This window comes from Bidens hawaiensis, unplaced genomic scaffold, assembly GCF_021521415.1.
Source record: "Bidens hawaiensis isolate Kalapana, Puna unplaced genomic scaffold, B.hawaiensis_p1.1 tig00023255_1, whole genome shotgun sequence".
NCBI classification, from domain to species: Eukaryota; Viridiplantae; Streptophyta; class Magnoliopsida; order Asterales; family Asteraceae; genus Bidens; species Bidens hawaiensis.
The window spans coordinates 40,898-60,746 of NW_027493652.1; the positions used below are offsets into that span (position 1 = coordinate 40,898).

Below are 19,849 nucleotides of genomic sequence, written 5' to 3' on the forward strand. Positions count from 1 at the left end.
TTGTTTCCCACAGTATTATTACTATCGACTGTTACTGAATCTGTCTTGTTTCCACAGGTTGTCAGGCATATTAAATAAGGCACGGAATTGACGGACAGCTTTGCTTTTTTGCTTGCATCTTCGAAAAACTCTGGCTGTGTATTGGGCTTTAACGAAGGGATGGGCTATGCTCAAGCTGGTTGCTCATTTGAAAAGAATCCATTGCATGGACATAATGTTGTCCAAGAATATGACACGCGCGTTCATGATTATGACAATTTGCCATTTCCCTTGGAGAACATGCTTCCGTAATTCGTGGCGGCTGACGATGGCGTGGAACGATTGAAGGAATATCTGGGAGAAGGAACTGAAAATTATCCGCCATCGTCTCCTGAGGACGCATCCGCCCCAGACCCCTGGATTAGATTGTAGTCTTTGTAATTTCTTTGTGTACTTTGTAAATATATTTCACTATGAATGAAAAGAAATTCTTTTGTCTTTTTGTGAATTCTGCATTACTTCGCATAAGGATAATATCCTATGAGATATTTTTTGAATTCTCCAATTTTGAATATTTTGAAAGTGGGTTGAGAGTAAATGACGTGGCGGAAAGAGAAACGTCGCAAGGTAACTGATAAGACGAGTACACGCCTTTTGACAGTCTGTTTTTGCTTTTTCGTCTTTCCCGCCCGACGTGTCAGTGTCCCATTGGGCTAAACTTTCTCTCTCCACTGGCGTCTAACCAATCGCATTAATTGCGAAGTATATGAATAAGGCGTCCCCGCTTTCCACTCATTCTTATCTTTCACGCTCCTATTTATTCTTCGATTTCAAATCTGAAGCCTCCAATTACTCATATCATCCAGTTCTGTTTTTGATTAATATGGGTAAGGATAAGAAGAAGGATGCTTCGATAGAGAACGTCGTTCTTCACTGAAAGAAGAGGGATTATGAAGATATCGTTAACATTTACAGCCTGGCAACGAATGGGAACCTGAATATCCGGCGGACGGGTCTGTCGCCACTGAACCTCTGGCGAAAAAGATGGTTGTATACGCAGACCATTTTACTACCAGGAACTTCCGACTTCCCATGACGAAGTTTATCCATTCTGTCTTGACGGCTTATGGGATTCATCTGTCACAGATCCATCCCTTCGGGATGTTGAGGATTCGTCATTTCAAATTCTGCTATCGGGCTCGAGAAATGGAGCCTACCGTTAGTCAATTCGCCGTTTTTACAAGATTTCTAACCGAGGCGAGAGGTATAGTTGGTCTACCACCGGGAAGGGACCCATTGGTACCGAGTGGTACCGGAGTCTCCATGAATGGAAACCCAAGTTCTTTTGGGTTCGGGAAGATGTCATCCCCTTCGAGATGACATACCGCAAGGCGGAGGACGGGCTTCCTGTTGTCCATGCTACTACAGAGGTGAACCTTCCGTGGTTCAGTACTTTGACTCACACACCTACCCCCATGCATGCAATACATGAGGGGCGTTAGTGGCTGCAAAGATGAGCCGTTTATGGCCATTTCCTGACTTTGAGTCATATTACGAAAAACCCAACAAAAGTAAGAGCGTTGTTGCCTTTTAAGGGTTCTGCCAAAATTCTGACTGTTGTTTTTTTTTATGCAGGCGAGGGTTCCATCTTCAGCACGCTTCTAGACCATGAGGAAGGTCTGATGGTGCGTCGTCCTATTGATCCAAAGGACGCGCCCATTCTTGAGCGTGCCAGCAACAATTTTTTGTTCTACACCATGCTCCGCTCGGAACCTGTAGTTTTCGAAGCGATGTACGCCAAAGGTGAGGAGTTTGTTGAAAAAGGTGAGGGAATTCTGAAACCCCGACCACTTACTGCTGTTACTTCTAGCTGGGTGATAGTACTTCTCTCATCTAGCAAGGAGTCATCATCCCGTGAAGAAGGAATATCATTTGGAGCTACTGACACTTTAAATTCCCTACAATCGATTGTAGGCCTTACCCGCAAGCGGAACCAAGTTCCAATCACCATTAAGGTGACCGAGATGAAGGCACCAACGCCACCTCCAGAGATGAACATCGAGCTGCTAGCGATGTCGTCAAAGAAAGTTATCATCCTGCTGATGACGACGGTGTCTCCAAAATTTCTGAGAAACGGAAGGTGCAGGCTACCAAGCCCGCCGTTACCCAGAAACTCAAAAAGACGAAGTTGGAATCTCGTCTCCAACACATTGCGTCCACCGATGATTCCTCACGTGACTTTGATTAACAATTGCATTTTCATTTTCTTGAAGTATGGTGCTGATATGAACATACTGGTTTTTGCTGAATTCCTGAAGGAATATTCCGCGGATCCTTCTGGTCCAAGGGGATCAACACCGCATGCTACACCGCCAATGTCTACGCCAACTGGTGTGCAGGATCATGTAATTATCGCAGATACTCCACCTTCTGGGGAAAGAAAGACGGGAACCCAAAAGATACCGTCGTTTCTTCACCTTTCCAATTTACCTACCATTTTAAGGTTCAAGGAGGTGCTAGTGCATATGGCCGTAGTTCACAAGCAACCTCGCCTCTGCCTGAGGAAGATCCCACGATGCATCGTCCGCGTTGGTCCTTATGTCAGGACTTAACTTTCTCTAACGTTGACATCTGTCAAGAGTATCTGCAGGGGAGTCTTTCTCCGACTGAAAGGGAGCGTCAGCGTGGGCGATCCCACCAGGAGTTATTGCACTCCTACTCTTACAGCCTAGCCAACACTGTCTCTTCTACCCAAGATTTATGCCGAGACTGGCTAAGCATGAATGAAGAGTGGGAGGAGATGGAAGTTAGGACATCTCAGGAAGAGTAGGAGGCCAAAGACAACCGTCTGGCTGCTGATATTGCCGAATGACAATTGCAGACGCCAAGGTGGTGTTGGAGGCGGAAACAGCTCGCCGGTCTGTTGCTGAGGAGGCGAAAATTGCTTTGTGGCAACAACTAGATGAGTGTGATGAGCTTATTAGGACATTGAAGGTTGAGTCAGCCGCCAAAGATGAACGCCTTGCTGCTCTTGCTGCCAAAAGCAAAGAGCAAGCCTTGGAATGTGCTGGGCACAAAATGGAACTTATTCGGGCCAAGGCGGACAAAAGATGGTTGCTGGTGGAGGGAGTTTCCCAGGTAACTTATTACCTGGATTTTTTATGTTCATAAACACACACGAAACACTTGCTTACACTTATTTTATCAGGTTATCACCCATGTTCGAGAAGGTGATGAGCTCGGAAACTATCTTCCATACTTTTGAATGCATCTTTACAAGCCGGCCGTCAGACGGGTTTCCAGGAAGGTTTCAAATTTCCAGAAAAATGAAGACTTTCGGAGGAATTTGTCTTGCACGGCCGGGATACCGCTAAAATCCTAGACGAAAAGACAAAGACGTTCGACAGTTTGAAGTTTTCAATTGAAAGTCAAATTGTCGAACTTGCAGATAAAAAGGACGGGGTTGAACAGCTGAAGGTACTTCTTGTAAGTATCAACGCCGTTCAAGAGGATGCGGAAGATGAAGACGCAAAAGGTGAAGCCACATAGTTTTATATCTCTTGTAATCTTTGTAGATCTATTTTCCTAGTAATCTTTTTGTAATCCCATTTGTACATTAATAAGAAGTTTGTTTTATCCGATACACTTTATCTTATTTTCATAATATAAGTGTTAATAGAATCTTCTTTTTGTCAATAAAGGATTACGCCATTCTTGTTGTTTGAATATATGAATCCCTCTGGTACGCGGATCATAATATGTGCATTATATAAGACTTACATATGAAACTAACAATCTTTTATAAACATGGCCTAAGCCGAATGAAATTAGAAGAAACGATGTTACATGTCTTTCATTAATCTACTTGGCACGCATGCCTAAAATAAAAACAAAAAACATGCCCTGCTAGATGTAACATTTCTTTAATTGTGCTATGTTCCAAGTTCTAGGGATCTCAGTCCCATCCAACTTTTCTAACTTGTAGGCACCATTAGATAATACTTGTTTAATCTTGTAAGGGCCTTCCCAAGTTGGGGCCAACTTGCCCGGAGGCTCTTGGCCGGAAGCTTCATTACTGCTGAAGACGAAATCTCCCGCATCGAACATGCATTTTTTGACCCGCGAGTCATAATACTTTTGCAGTTGACGTTTGTAGTTATGCTCGCGGATTGATGCCAATTCCCTTCTTTCCTCAAGAAGGTTGAGGTTCATCCGTAACTCTTTGTGATTGTCATCGATCAATAGAGTTCTTGCGGATGGGACCCCTATTTTGGCAGGGATCATGGCCTCGGTGCCATAGGTTAAGCTGAATGGCATTTCAGAATTACTTGAATTCTTCTGGGTACGGAAGGCCCATAGCACATGGGGCAGTTCATCGACACAGCTTGTTCGTTTGGTGCCTAATCTTGCTTTAATCCTGTCTTTAATTGTCCAGTTGGTTCGCTCAACCTAACCATTCGCTTGCGGATGGTCTACAGATGTGAAGATTTGAGAGACATGAAGTTCTTTCAACCATTCTTGTAGCCAGCTGTCCATGAATTGAGTATCGTTGTCACTTACAAGTTCCAGCTGGAGACCAAACCGGCAGATTATGAATTCCCAAAGGAATTTCTTGAGACTGGTTTCCTTTATGGAAGAAACTAGTTTGGCTTCCACCCACTTCGTGAAGTAATCGATGGCCACTATTAAAAACTTGACGCGTACCGGGGCTTCAGAAAAAGGCCCCATGATGTCAATAGCCCATTTCTGGAACGGCCATGCGGAAGTGACTGGAACGAGTTCATTCTTTGGCGGCAGTGTGTTGGGAGCATGACGCTGACAGGAATCGCATTTCTTGATTTCTTGCACAACGTCCAAATGCATTCCCAGCCAATAGTATCCGACATTCATTAACTTTGCATCAACCATTCTTGAACCTGCCTGGAGACCACAAATGCCTTCATGAACTTCTATGATTAAATAGTTCGCGTCCTCGGCATCCACGCATCTAAGTAGTGGGTCGAGAAAGGAACGTCGGTACAAAACGCCATCGTTCATCTGATAATTCAAGGCTTTGTGTTTTATTTTCCGAGCCGCGGTCTTTTCTTCTGGTAGAGCTCCTGATGACAAGTAAGCTATGATGGGTGTCAACCAAGACTCTACTCCGATTTGAATTATCAAAACTTGGTGCTGCGGGAAGGACGGGCGATCCAAAACTTCAATACAAATGTCCTTAGCAAAATGCTCAAAATTTGTTGAAGCCAATTTGCTAAGGGCATCCACCGATTTGTTCTCGCTTCTCTTGATGTGAACAATTTTGAACGAGGAGAACTGAAGAATCAAATCCTTTGCCTGTGACAGATACGAAGCCATTACGTCATTTTTTGCTTCGTTAGTCCCATTGATCTGCCATGCTATCAGCATGGAATCCACCCGCGCTTCCAAGTGCCTTACCCCAAGTTTTTGGGCTATCCGTAGGCCTGCCAGAAAAGCTTCATACTTCACCTCATTGTTAGTACTCTTGAAGTCTAGCTTGATGGCGTAAGTAAACTCATGGCCTTCGGGATTGACTAGCCTGAGGCCTGCGCCAGATCCCTCGCTACTGGATGCTCCGTCCGTGAACAATGACCATACTTGTCCTTGTTCCGGAGGTACTTGTGGTTGTTGTTCAACTAAACATTATTTTTCTTTGTGTTGTGGGACCTCTGTGGCGAAATCCGCCAGCACTTTTCCTTTGATTGCTGGTCTGGGTTTGTATTCAATCACGTGTTCACCCAGCTCAATGGCCCATTTTGCCAATTGCCCAGACAATTCTGGTTTGCTTAGTACATTCTTGAGTTTGTACCCTGTCAGCACATTGATGGGGTGACCCTTAAAATATATGCGTAGTCGCCTGGCAGCATGGACCAACGCCAGAACCAGTTTCTCCAGCATTGAGTACCTGGTTTCTGGGTCTGTCAACATCCTACTGACATAATAAATTGGCGTTTGGACGTTTTTCGGTCCGTCAGTAGCACGGCCCCAATGGCGATGTTTGTAGCAGATAAATATAATGTCAGCGGTTCACCCGCGTGTGGTGCGGTTAGGGTAGGTAACTCCATTAAGCAATTTTTAACCTCCATGAATGCTTGTTCAGCTTCTGCGGTCCACTTTAAATATGCCTTTTTGAGACAATTTCTCAGAGTTGACACGAACGGATAAGACTTAGCAGCATGATTCGCTAAGAATCTGTTCAGTGCAACTAATCTTCCATTGAGTGTCTTCACTTCTTTGATGGAAGAAGGGGAAGGCATGCGGGCTATCGCTTGGACTTTATCTGGATTGGCTTTAAAACCCGCGCCTGTAACGATTACTCCAAGGAATTTACCCTCTTCCATACCAAAGGAACATTTGGCCGGATTCAGTTTCATATTAATGCTTCTCAAAGTTTCAAATGTTTCTTTGATGTCTCTCAGCATCTGATCTTCCTCAATGCTTTTGATTACGAGATCATCCATGTAAACTTCTAAGTTTCGTCCAATCTGTTTCTTGAATGCGTCATCCATCAACTACTGGTATGTAGCCCCCGCGTTCTTTAAACCAAACGGAATCATCTTATAACAGAATGTGCCTTAGTCTGTTCGGAACGTTGTCTTATCTTCATCACCCGCCGCCATGCGGATTTGATGATAGCCTTTGTAGGCATCTAAGAAGCACTTGAATTTGAATGGGGCTACAACATCAACCCTGAGGTCTATTTCCGGCAATAGATAATAGTCTTTGGGACATGCCTTATTCATATCCTTGAAATCTATGCACATCCGCCATGTCCCGTTGCTTTTAGGGACAATGACCAGATGTAAGAGGTCCTGAACTTGTTCGTTCATTGCTTTCGTTTGTTCCGGCCCCATCTTACGCTTCTTCTGCACAACTGGATTAAACGTTGAGCTCACTCGCAACATGTGTCCAGCAATATTTCGTGGAACCCCGGTCATGTCTGCGTCTTGCCACGCGAAGATGTCAACATTCTTTGTCAGCAGCTGCTTCAAAAATGTCCTCACTATCTCGGAGATAGCAGGTTCGATTTTTACAGTTTGATTTGGGAATTTCTTATTCAATACCCATTTCTCAGGTTCAGTTCGCCGAGTTTGATATGGAACTTTGTTGGGTTTAGAACTCTCAGTTGCGAAGCAACGGCGATTGATATGAATGATAGACACACCAGTGCGAGTCGGAACTCCAACTGCACCGTGTGCTGTAGAAAGATGGGCATTAAAGTCACGGATCGCTTCTCGTCCCAATATAATGTCATGCTTCGATGTTGCTGGTAGAACTAAAAACTCAACCTCTTCGGTTCTTGAATTGATTCCATCACTGAGAGTGACTGGAAAAGATATCACCCCTCGCGGGTGAATTATCTCTCCTCCGAATCCAGATACAAGAGCATGAATAGGTTTCAACCTCTCCTTATCTTCCTCATCTAGCTGCTCGAAGCACTGCTCGTACATTATGTCCGACGTGCTACCAGTGTCGAAGAAAACCAACTGTGAGCGATAATGACCAAAAAGAGCGGTTATGATCAAAGAGTTCTTATTGCAAGGGCCTCCTTTGACTTGTGGAAAAATCACAGTCTCATTCTTCCACTCTTCATCCAGGAATTCTCTCCGCTTCCCACCAACCTTCTTTCCACCATGAATCATGTGAACGTTTAAATCTTTGACTTGTTTTTTAGGCGGGCCCTAATTATCTCGCGCGGGAGCCTTTCCAGTCCCAGGTTTTCCGCCCTTCACCAAATGTCCAAGTTTCCTGATTTCACAGCCGCTTCAATCTCATTTTTTAAAGCAACACACTCGTTCGTATTATGACCGATGTTATCATGAAACGAACAGTGTTTTTTAACATCAAGGAATGATCTCCTTGTGAGTGGCTGTGGTTTCCTGAAATTCACATTCTCCGTAGTGAGGATTTTAGCTGGTGTCTTTGAAAGTGGAGTCCAATTGTTTGAGCCTCGAGTCGAGGAGCCTGCTTTGTTCTTGTTCCCAATCAAGGATCTGGAAGCGAAAGATTTAGGTGCTTCCGTGGATGGCTGAAGTCTAGACCAAATAGTTCCTTTCGCCGGCTTGTACAGCCGCGGAGTCTAGAATTCGACTTTTAAGTTCTGTTTCTAATTGTTTGTTGCCAAAGTATTTTGGGTCCTTGCAAACAACTTTGCCACAGTCATGATTTCATCCCAATACTTGGGCATACCATCTCTTCCAGTTAACGTCCAAATTAGTTCGTCGCTTTTCACATTCTTGCGAAAAGCTCCTCGCAACATATCTTCACTTACTCCACCGATATTAAGACTTTTGTTATTGAAACGGGTAATGAAGTCTTCGATAGACTCATTGTTCCGCCTAATGACGTCCAATATCTCAGACGGATCTCGAGTGTGTTTTTTCTGCTGGCTAAAGTGTTGTGAGAATTTTACAACAAAGTCATCCAAGCTTTTTATCTGTCCATCCGGAAGCTTCTCGAACCACTCCCGTGCTTCCCCAGTGAACGTTAGTGCAAACATGTGGCACCAATATGGAAGAGTCCATCCGCTAACTCCTCCAATGGAAACAAAGTTCATCAGTTGGTCACTGGGATAAGACATTCCGTCATACTTCCCTACGGATGTTGGGATCTTAGCGTTGACTGGAAACGGGGAAGTTGCAATTTTTTCGATGAACTTCGACTTTTTAGCAAAAGCAGTCGGACGATATGGCTTGGAAAAGTCTTCCTCAGCATCACTGTGATACCCGCCTGGCGAATTACTACATGCGGTTGGCTAGTTCCCTCATGTAGGTGAAGGCGGCTATCACTAGTATAATAACTGATATCACCTGGATGATATGACGTGTCATAACTATCATATTAGTCAAGGTACGATGGTATGTGCATAACCATACGAGGACGGTCCCGCAGCCTTCGAACTTCTCTAGGATCTCTCAACACCTGAATACTATGGCGGATCTGACTCCTTCTTACTGCTGGAGGAGGGGAGAAAGACCTCCTAGGAGACTCTTCGTAATTAAGAGTTCAAGCCTGGAGTCGCTCTTCTCTTACCCGCCGCTCATACTCTGCTACTACCTTTTCTTGTTGGATACGGAACCACTCGTCCGGAGACAAGGGTCCCCTACTTCTGGAACCATGATGACAAGTTCCTCCTTGCTCAGACTCGCCAGAATCGTCTTTCAGTCATAAATCTGAATGAGTCCGACGAGTCTCTTTCGTGATCCGCCCGGGATTGCCAGATCTAGAACCTTCTGGCGCTGTGGCATGCTCAAGGTCCGTCGGAGTAGACCTGCTGGAATTGTGGCATATCCCAAATTGCCTGGGGCAGAACTACCAGGAGTAATGATACGTGCAAAGACACTCGAGGCAAATCCTACGGGTGTTTCAGTATCAGTAACACGTGAAATAGGTACATGAGTTCTTGTCGGCCCTTCAGGAAGCTTACTCATATCGTACGAACCAAAAAACCAACGAAAACTTATGTAATTCTAACACCAAAACAGATGGCGCCAATGAAGAAACACCAATCCAATCCCCTATACGGGTCCTGGATCTAATGAGCCAACTGGGTAGGATACAAAAACAACCAGCACGATATGAGCACGGCTTCCCAAAGTCCAGTAACCGGAACCTGCAAAACAGACACCGTGAGCTCGTTACGGGAAGGAAAAGAGGGGGTCTTCGCGTAACCACCCTCCGGCGTGAGAATAAGTATCGTTCTAACGTAGAGAAAGAACTAGAGTATTGAGAGTAAATACTTGGGAGTGAATGTGTACCTCATGCAGATGTAGAGGGTATGTATGGCCGAAGGATGTGGGAATTGTGATTGGGCCAGCTGTCCCTTTCTAGAAGATCTCTCATAACCGTCTGGATGCGTGTCTTTTATGTGATAGGTTGAGCTATACGTCCCATGTGCATGGGTATAACAACCTGGACACGCGTCATTCTATGATAGGACGACTTGATCCCTGGCCATGTGCACGGTCATAACAACCTGGCCAGGTTTCCTCCATCCATTGGTTGATGAGTCACGTATTCTTCAAGAAACAATCATGGTGTATTCTTCTAGAAGGTAATTAGTTATTTACAGCTGTCCTGTTGGCATTGCCTTCCGATCAACTTGGCGATAGATGTGCTATCATGCGGATGACGTCTGAGGGTGCCTGGATGCTTCCGCGTGTGATCTGAGGGTGTTCTTCCTCTATCATGTTATGCAGGTGATCCATATGTTCCGCGGGTGGCGCATGAGGGATTTCTCTCCTACCCGCAGGGTATACTTAAGGGTATTTGGGTCTTTTTGGTTCCCTACCTCAATACAATTGAATGTGTCAACTTATGTGTGATTAAGGGTTTGAATCAGTCAATTGGTTGAACGGCAGTTATTGTATCAATTCAATCAAAACCTGGATAGCCTAATCTAAACTTAATTGTTATTTTCAGTTGTTATTGACAATGTTTATTGCTCCCTTGTGTTTTTCCCGAATCCTAACTCTTTCAAACCTTGCACCATCCAGATTCATAAGGTCGGTTTCCTTCTTCAATTCTCTCAAATTCAATAACTTTCTGTTAATCAAAATGTTGTTTCATGTTGTTGTAAGTTAAGCTTTATCTAGAGTACTTTCTATTGTTTGTAAGAATTGGGTCTTTATTTTTAATTTTCATTTTCTTTTGTTAACAGGTGAAGCGGGTTTATAGATAAAGGCTATGATTTCATGCATTTGCAGGCTCTATTGTTTATTTTCATGTACTAAAGGTGATTATTAAAAGTATATTTTTTGTTTTGTTTTAAGATAGAAACTTACATAGTATTATGTTTTCTTTTGCTTTGACTTGTGCTAAACTTGTAGGCTCTCATGCTTCTACTGTTGCGTTTCTTCATCAAGAATTTCATTATGTATAAATTTAGGTTTATCTTTTTATTTCTATAAAATGATAAATACTTTTATTTATTTATTTATTTATTTATTTATTTATTTTGTGATAGCAGGGGACTTGTTGTCAGGTGGGAAAGAAGCACTCTATAAAGTCAATTCTGTTGTATTTATTTCCTCTATTTCTTTCTAAATGTCCCTAATAAAATTTCTTATTTACAACTTAAAATGAAAATATAAGGAAACATTAATGTGCTTTATTGTTATTTTAAGAGAATATAAGACTCGTCTTCTATTAGATTGTTGATAGCTAGAAGTTGTTTCTTTAAGTTATAGATTTTACTAATATAGGACAATTTGTTCGTGAGTAGTAAGACGACGTTAAAGAGGAGAAGAGTCGTTGTAAGTCTCTAGTTTAGTACGATTTGGGAAAACCCAGAGGGTGTTAGGTCACGTCCAAACTCAGATATGAACCACTAGTCGAGTATGTCCCATTCTATGTCCAGTCTGTCCAGTCGTCGGTCGTCGGCGTCTAGAGTAGATTATGTTATAAAATATCTAGTATTGTGTGATGTAATCCATGATGTAATTTGCTAGTGTGACGTAAGCAATGATGTCATGGACACCCTTCCTTGGCCTATAAAAGGAGGGTTCCCCCTAGTGTATTTTTCATCCTTGGAAAGAAATAAAAACTTCTTCTTGTATATTTCTCTCTAACCTCTCTCTAGTTTCTCTCTCTAAAAACTCCTTTGAGACTTTTATCTTTCTTATTTTCTGGTGGGTTGTTTGAGGGTCCTCTCAAGTCTAGAAAGACTAGTAACTTGAGGTTCAGAAGATTTCCAATCTGAGCTCCAACTTGTGTTTGAGGTTCTTACTGGTATTCCAGGCATACACTCCCCCTAATTTATGGTAAGACGACGTTAAAGAGGAGAAGAGTCGTTGTAAGTCTCTAGGAAAACCCAGAGAGTGTTAGGTCACGTCCAAACTCATATATGAACCACGAGTCGAGTCTGTCCTTTCTATGTCCAGTCTGTCCAGTCGTTGGTCGTCAGCGTCTACGATCGATTAGCCATAAGATTTCTCATACCTGTCTGATGATTCTAAAATCCCTATTTCTAGTATGCCTTTAGTTAATCCTTATTGTGTCTTTTCAAAACCCCAAAATTCTCTTTCTAAAAGAGTCAAAAAAAATAGTTAGTCCAAACCCCAACTCAGGTGTCAAGGAGTATGTTCAAACCTCCAAGTTTGATTCATACCAGCTTCCAGCCACGACCTCCGAACACCTAGTAAACCTATCCCTTCCCCTAGATCTTCCAAGGATCTACCAAGCACAAGGCTTTACCCACATCCACTTCGGTGCAGTAAGGTTAGCCCTGACCTTCCATGGTATAAAAGGTCTACCAGCGTTCTCCCGGATCGCCCTAGTCGATTCCAGGTTCTTAGAATACCAACACGCCTGTGTTGGTACTATTCAAACCACGTTGAACGTCGGCACACTGTTTGTCACCTTCTGCCCGAACTTCAACATGCCTCTCAACAATCCATCACTGTTTACTGCCTTAGAAGCCCAGATTCAGATAGGAGGTGCCCAACAGGTTAACACCTTTCAAGCAACCTTCCATTATCAGATGGCGTCCAGAGTCCAAAACCACTGTTTGGACATCATGGTTCCCGGGCATGACAACTCAGGTGACATGTTGCTCATCGGCATCGATTCCAACGCAGTGCCAATAGTAACACATGTTCCTAAGCAGCTATCCAGAGAAGAGCTCCTCAAGCTCCACCCAGAAAAATGGATAACTAATTACGGACAGATCCATCAGGCTACCGTCCAGACAACGACAGCTCCAGACTTCGTCCAACTCCAGGACGGTCTTGTCAAACTCAAGTTCAAGAAAGAAAATAAACGTAACGTCTTCTCTACGATGTACATGATACAGCCTGTGACAACCCCAGCCCCAACAGAACATTTCCCGTATGACGTGTGCAACTGCCAGTCATGCTTAGACGAAGCAGACAGGGTTGAATATGATGAAGATATGCCTAAACAGAAGTAAGGATCCCAAAGGTCTCTAAAGAAGAGATATGAAGCGGGAGATCCAACAGTTGGTCTTCTTGGTGAACCATCGGGCAAGTTTGACTACTATGTCCTTTATGGTGACTCAACACCACAACCAACACCAAGACCAGCCAGCCCTTCATCACCCAAAGCCCCCCTAAGCAAAAAGGAATGTTAGTTATCACACCCATCCCGTCCATCTCGACCTCAGAACTCCATACAGAGTTCCCGGCCCTGGCTTCATTCGAAGATCCTGTCTAGAAGACAAAACATAGCTGGAAAGTCCAGACTTCTAGTACTATGAACCCCTTAGGATCCTCAAGCCAGATTGGCAAACTGAGAATGTTGTTACCCAGAACAACGCTCTCAAAGCTATCCTAGCTTAGCAGAACAGGCTCAGCTAGACCCAAGAAAGCTTGGTAGACAGAGTGCAATCTATGGAAGGTATCATATATGAAATACGGACCAAGACACTTGGCCTTCATAACGAATTCCTCTTGATAGTCAACTCAGCCCCTGGCCCACAGACTCAAAACAGCCTAGTCCATAAAGAAGCGGAGATGAAGTTCCTCAAAGCCCAGCTTGTAGAACTTGAGAGGCAGCACAAGCAGCAAAGAACTTCAATCATGGTCGATGATCCATGGAGGTTACCAAGTGCTCCGTTCGTCAGAACAACCTTTGAGCCACAACCGCTACCGGTACACACGTGGTCAGAATCGTCACCATCAATGAACCTTTGGGCAAATGAACAAGCTCAGATCAGAGCTAGAGCAACAAAGTCATCCTCAAACCGCAGTGCTTCATCAAGTAGCACGAACCAAAAACCATCCATAAGCGGTTATAAGAAAGACAAGCATGTCAGAGATGACAGTATGATGATGGCTTATACGGAGACCCAGCATGTCCACCAACAACAACTAGCTAGTGCCCCAATCATTTGCCATTCTGATGATGAATCGCATGTCATCTCTGAAGAACGATCAGAATATTCTGACGTTGCTCCAAATTAAGAATTTGAGCACTTATTCATGACACAGCCAGAAACCACAGAGCCAAACCACACTGACTCTAACATTGAAGATGTGGAGTCACGAACAGAACCACAAACAAGTAAAAATGTGTTCTACAACACGGACTCCGAACAACACTTCACCTTTGATGATATCCCGCCATCACAATGGCGCGAGAGATATGTTGAAATGTTAACATGGTGCTCTGCAGAATTACAATATTATGATATTGACATGGTCATCAAATGTTTCCTAACAATATGTCAAGGAAGACTTAGGGAGTGGTTCCTAAGTTTGGGAGAATACCAACAAATACAAATCCAACAACGCAATTCGGCAGAAGAATTCATGAACATAATTCACAATGAATTTCTGGGAAACCCAATAGAATTCACTGTGAAAGCACGGGATGAATTCCTAAAAACGAAGTGTTGCTCGTTTAAACAGAAGGACCTAGAAAGACAATATAACAGAATGTCCGAACGCTTCTACATCCTACACGGAGTAGATACTTAAATCTCAAACCGGTCGTTCTAAACTCGTTCCCTGAATCATTGTCAAACGATGTATGAAGATACCTTGAAGCAAAGAACATCCAACTCGCCCAAGTCTCGCTTGGAGAGCTATACCAGCTAGTTCTAAATGCTCTTTCAAGACTTTGTAACCAAAGAAAATTTTTGGCAGAATTTGAAAGAACTAGAAAGAGCCTTGGATCAGCCTGTGATGATAAGCATCTCAAGATAAAATGCAAAGATAAATCCTCTTGCAACTGCTCACGTCCTTCCAAAAATTATAGTTTCAAAGAAGACTACTCATCAAGAAGAAAGAAGTCCCACAAGAGAAGAGACAAGGCAGAAAGAAAATGGAAATTCTTAAGCAGAAAATCAAACAGAGGAAGAAACACAGACAGGTGTTATGATTGCAACCAAAAGGGACACTTTGCAACAGATTACAAAGACAAGAAGAAAACCCAGGCCTTAATGCAGCAAATCAACATGGTAGAGCCGATAGATGTCTCGGACTTAGAGTCTCTATTTTCTCTTTATGATGAACCAAAAGAACAGACGATTTGCTCCATCAGGTATGATGATTCGAGTAGTGATTCAAGTGCTTCAGATTCTAGCGACTCCGATGATGACGTTAGAGCAATGTACATGCTAATGTCATCTAACAACGAAGGTTTCCTTCCCAAAGAAGATGAAGAGAGGCTTCTTGTGGAAGATTATCTACCAACCTGGAAAAACAGTCAAGAACAGCTAACCACTGTTTGCACACTGTCGGCAAAGATTCCTGAAGAAACGGACAAATGAATCTCTCAGAAAGAAGAAGCCCCACTTGAAAAAGAAAAAGGAGATTGTCAGAAGGCCACATGCAAAGAAATCTTGAAAGACAAGGGAAGTATCCAGAAGAGCAGTATCAGCCACAACTTTAAACAAAAACAGTCAAAAGTAAAGATTCTAGTGTCACCTCGAAAATCTAAATTGTTGTGGCAACCTCTATTACAGAGAATCTCTACTGTTCACCATGACGCCGAAAGAGGCCCGACGGCCTATAAAAGCAAGATTAACCCTTTGATCCAACACCACATCATCAAGAAATATTATCATCAGAAAACTACTGAGAAAATGGAAGGAGCATCCATTCCCAAATAGCCAAACACATCCCGAATCCCAGTAGAAGTTTTCAAGGTGATCAACAAAAAAAACCTTGATGTTTACGAGTTAAACTACAAAATCTTCCTAACCATCACTCTTAAACAAAATGGCCCCTTCATGAAGAATTACAGGTTTCACCCAGACTACCCCTTTCTCAATATCCTACAAATTGGCAATCTATACCAACTACCAACAGAAGCCTTAGGGTTTTTCTGGTACTTGTTTGAAAAGTTCAAAATAGCCATGTCCTTCAATTCTGAAAAACTCATCTCCTACCTAATTACCTAGGAAGCCGAAATTATGGCTTTAGAAAGAACAAACGTGGTTAAGCTCCTTGGATGGTTCTGCCCAATCAAAGAATGGGTAAAGATGTTTTCATCCAGACAGGGGAGGCAATGCCTAGTGTCGTTTGAAAAACCAGGAAATTACATACAAAGTGGCCCGTCAAGGAAGATTAATGACCCGTCCAAACTTGTCTACGGATGGTTTGAAATGAATCCGGCGAGTTATTACTTCAAAATTAATTATCTTCAGCCGTGGCAGGAGATCCGTCGTTACATGGCAAAGGTAAACAAAGTAAGTTTTGAAGAAATTCCCCCTGAAATCTTAGCAAAAGAAGATGCCTGGACAACTGAAGACCCCAGACAAAAGAATGGGACCAAGTCATTCTGGATTAGTGGAACAGCAAGTGCTCGTTCAATGAAGTCTTTGAAATAGATTTCTCACCAAATGAAGGCATGTATTCACGAGTGAAAGACTCAAATGGTAACTATGAAGATGCTAGTCCACCAGACGAAGACCCAAGTCCACCGGATTTCACCATCGAGTTCTGTGACATGACAGAAATGAAGAAGCACGTGCCCAAAGAATTCCATTAAGTCGTGTGTTTTTATTTGTGTGCTTTTGGTTTAATTAATGTGTGCTTAAGAATAAGGCTTAATCACTCTTAAAGTGGTTTTAAGCAAGTAGCTTTTGTATTAAATTATCTTGTGTTGTGTGATGTAAGCCATGATGTAATTTGCTAGTGTGATGTAAGCAATGATGTCATGGACACCCTTCCTTGGCTTATAAAAGGAGGGTTCCCCCTAGTGTATTTCTCATCCTTGGAAAGAAATAAAAACTTCTTCTTGTATATTTCTCTCTAACCTCTCTCTAGCTTCTCTCTCTGAAAACTCCTTTGAGTTTTTTATCTTTCTTATTTTCTGGTGGGTTGTTTGAGGGTCCTCTCAAGTCTAGAAATACTAGTAACTTGAGGTTCAGAAGATTTCCAAGCCGAGCTCCGCCTTGTGTTTGAGGTTCTTGCTGGTCTTCCTGAAGATCAGCCATACACTCCCCCCTTTTTTATTTGCTGCTTAAATCTTTCATATCTCTTGTGTTGGTGGTTTTGGTTCCAATGCACACATGTAAATATCAATAGAACTGCAAACATCAACGCCCTTAGAGTTACAGCTTAAAAAGGTTTAGGCTAATTTCATTTTGTCCTTCTATCTTATTTATTGTTTTATGTTGTTATGTATGTAGTACATGATACAACCTCGGGACACATTGAACAGAACTGATCAAAGATTTACGCTTCTAATGTTTTTGGCAAGCTGACACGGTTAGGAGTGTTCAACTAAAATAAGAAAGACATAGAAACAATGGAAGGGAAGGTGTTCCTAGATCATGGTTTTCAATAGGTACTAGGAATTTCTAACATAGAGTGGTAATCATGTTGGATTGGAGATTGATTAACCATTTAAAAAACGGTTTAATCCTTCAATGACACGCACAATCTAAACCTAACCGAAAGTTCAGTTCTTGCTAAAACATAAAACTGAACCGTCAGTTTTTCTTTCACTTTAGTTATATTGGTTTGTTTTTTCGATTTCGAATAGTGGTTTTTTTTGTTTCATGCACACCCCTGATGCCCTGCAAGACATTAATGATTGTGGTAGTTTGGTTATAACGAATTGCAAATAAACATGTGATCTTTAATCCTTTAAAAAGTATAAAAATAAATTCATACAAATTCTAACAGATCATTTTACATTGTATTGGCAGATTGAATGAATTTGGACCTTAACCATTATGCCTCATTATGAAACAATGTTCCTCTTACACTCTATCAGTTATGGTTTCTAGTGTGAAAACGAAGCAATTGACATCTCTTAATCGCAACAAGATAGTGGTTCATTGTTTTGTTCAATTAGATAGGTTATTTACCTGTTTATCAGGTGTTTCTATCTGGTTAAAAAAAAAAAGAAAGCAAACCCAAAAGGAAACCAAGCAGTATATGGTTCTTGATGAAGAAGGAGACATGCATTTGACAAGATTTTTTCAATTATTTTCTTTGAAAGTGATATAATAATATACTTTTCTAAAGTAGCCTACCAAAAATGGGTACGGATCTGAATGATAATTATTTTCGTTTATTTTGTTCTTCATTAGTATGACACATAGATTCGTTAATGATCTACTATTTTGTGCTATTTTGGTTGTAGTAGTTCACTTGGGTCTAAAAATTTTCATATGTTTATTTAGGTTCAATAGTGGAGGCAAACATTTTAGGAATAATTGCTTATATAGACTGTTTATCTAATTATTATGAGTAAAACTGACCATTTGTTAATCTGTTTCAATTATTAAAAGAAGATAATCAGTAGTATACTTGGGTATGAAAGGAGACACAACATCATAAGATAATATTAACCGAATATATAATTTTGTATAGCACACTGTTTGTGTGTTGAAATCCCTATTTTACTTATGTCTGGTAATCTATTTATTTAGGTTTCAAAAAGATTGGACAGAAGCAGACCTACTATAAATAAAAATAAACAAGAAAAGAAAACAAATAGTATGGTTGGATATGAAAGATTACATACTTTGCTTTATGTAACTCACTTTTGATTACATGTTTAAATGTTATGCTCACAACCGAACACATAACTGTTCTAAATTAGTTTACAACCACATAACCTACTTAAAATAGTGTTTTGACTTAATATTATCTGGTTCGTTTACTTTCGACTGTGAGTAGGATAGTTGTTTGGTTTTGGTCGTCCAGGTGTCAATAGCAAGGTTTAAAATTCTTACGTCTCATTCTAGGTGTAATAGGTGTAAGGCCCTGGACCTGGGTGCGTCACTTTGGCGTTGGATTTACACTTGAACATAACTTAATTATCAAAGTTAATTAAAACTTTCATGAAATATTGTTACATTTACAAAATGAGAGAACCTGATCTAAATCAAACACGAACTACGGATATAGTCTTTGATATGATAATACGATTAGGTCTTGAACGATTACGTTAACTATGTGAGAGTGTGTGTGTTGAGAAAGAATTTGGACACTGTAATAGTATGTAATTGGAATAAATGAGAATCGTTAATTAGAATAAACATTACAGGGATATATATATATATATATATATATATATATATATATATATATATATATATATATATATATAGAGAGAGAGAGAGAGAGAGAGAGAGGAGATGAGCTCATTTGTTAGACATCCCCTAATGAATGAGTCTCATTCACTATCCATACATTAACCTTTTCTCTATCTTAATGAATAATCACAAACGTTAGTGTCATTCGTTAACATTCCCTAACAAATGAGCACTTGGTAACACGGGGACATATTCGCTATTAACTACTCTAACGAATGTGCCTAACAATTAGAGAATGTGCACATACAATTACCAAATACCCTTATATACATTATTATAATCCCAAAATACATTACACAAAGACCGAAACGCAAAATCGTGATCCAACAAACTCCCCCTTGTCTCGAGCTCTTTGTTTTCTATCTCTTGAATCTGCTAGTCTTCAAATCCGCATGGCATGAATTCCAAATGCATAACAAACGCGGATAACACATTGGAATTGCATAGCTTGCTCGTTATCATTGACGTTCGCCCACCTGATCCAGTTCTTATACAAAACTTCATTATTAGACTCAGACAGTTTAACTAGCCAAATGGGTCAATCACCCTAATAAACTCCGTCTTCAAGCCTGATCCCAATACTATTATTGCCTCGCCAGTCTTGTTATCATAATACCACCTGTTGAACTTCAGATAACGACTTTGAGAAAACGTCTTTAAATGAACCTTCTTTAATGTGTGTGGCGGCTTTACTTCAAGGACAAACTTCCTCCAACCGGTGTGTGGATCTATTTCATCCACATATTTGCATGTTGGTACCTAACGATTGAAAAACTTGAACCCATACTTTACCTCATGTAGTAAATACCTATAGAACCAATTAGCCATTTGACTGTC

The 19,849-nt window shown here is 41.5% G+C and overlaps 1 protein-coding gene across 1 annotated transcript; it reads right to left on the reverse strand.

Moving 5' to 3' along the window:
- Positions 1-5,915: 5,915 nt before the first annotated feature.
- On the reverse strand, positions 5,916-7,637 carry LOC143567238 (uncharacterized). Its single transcript, XM_077053702.1, has 2 exons — positions 6,729-7,637; positions 5,916-6,479 (listed from the first exon to the last, which is right to left on the reverse strand). Exons 1-2 carry the CDS (start codon positions 7,635-7,637, stop codon positions 5,916-5,918), a joined length of 1,473 nt encoding a protein of 490 aa, XP_076909817.1.
- Positions 7,638-19,849: the final 12,212 nt, after the last annotated feature.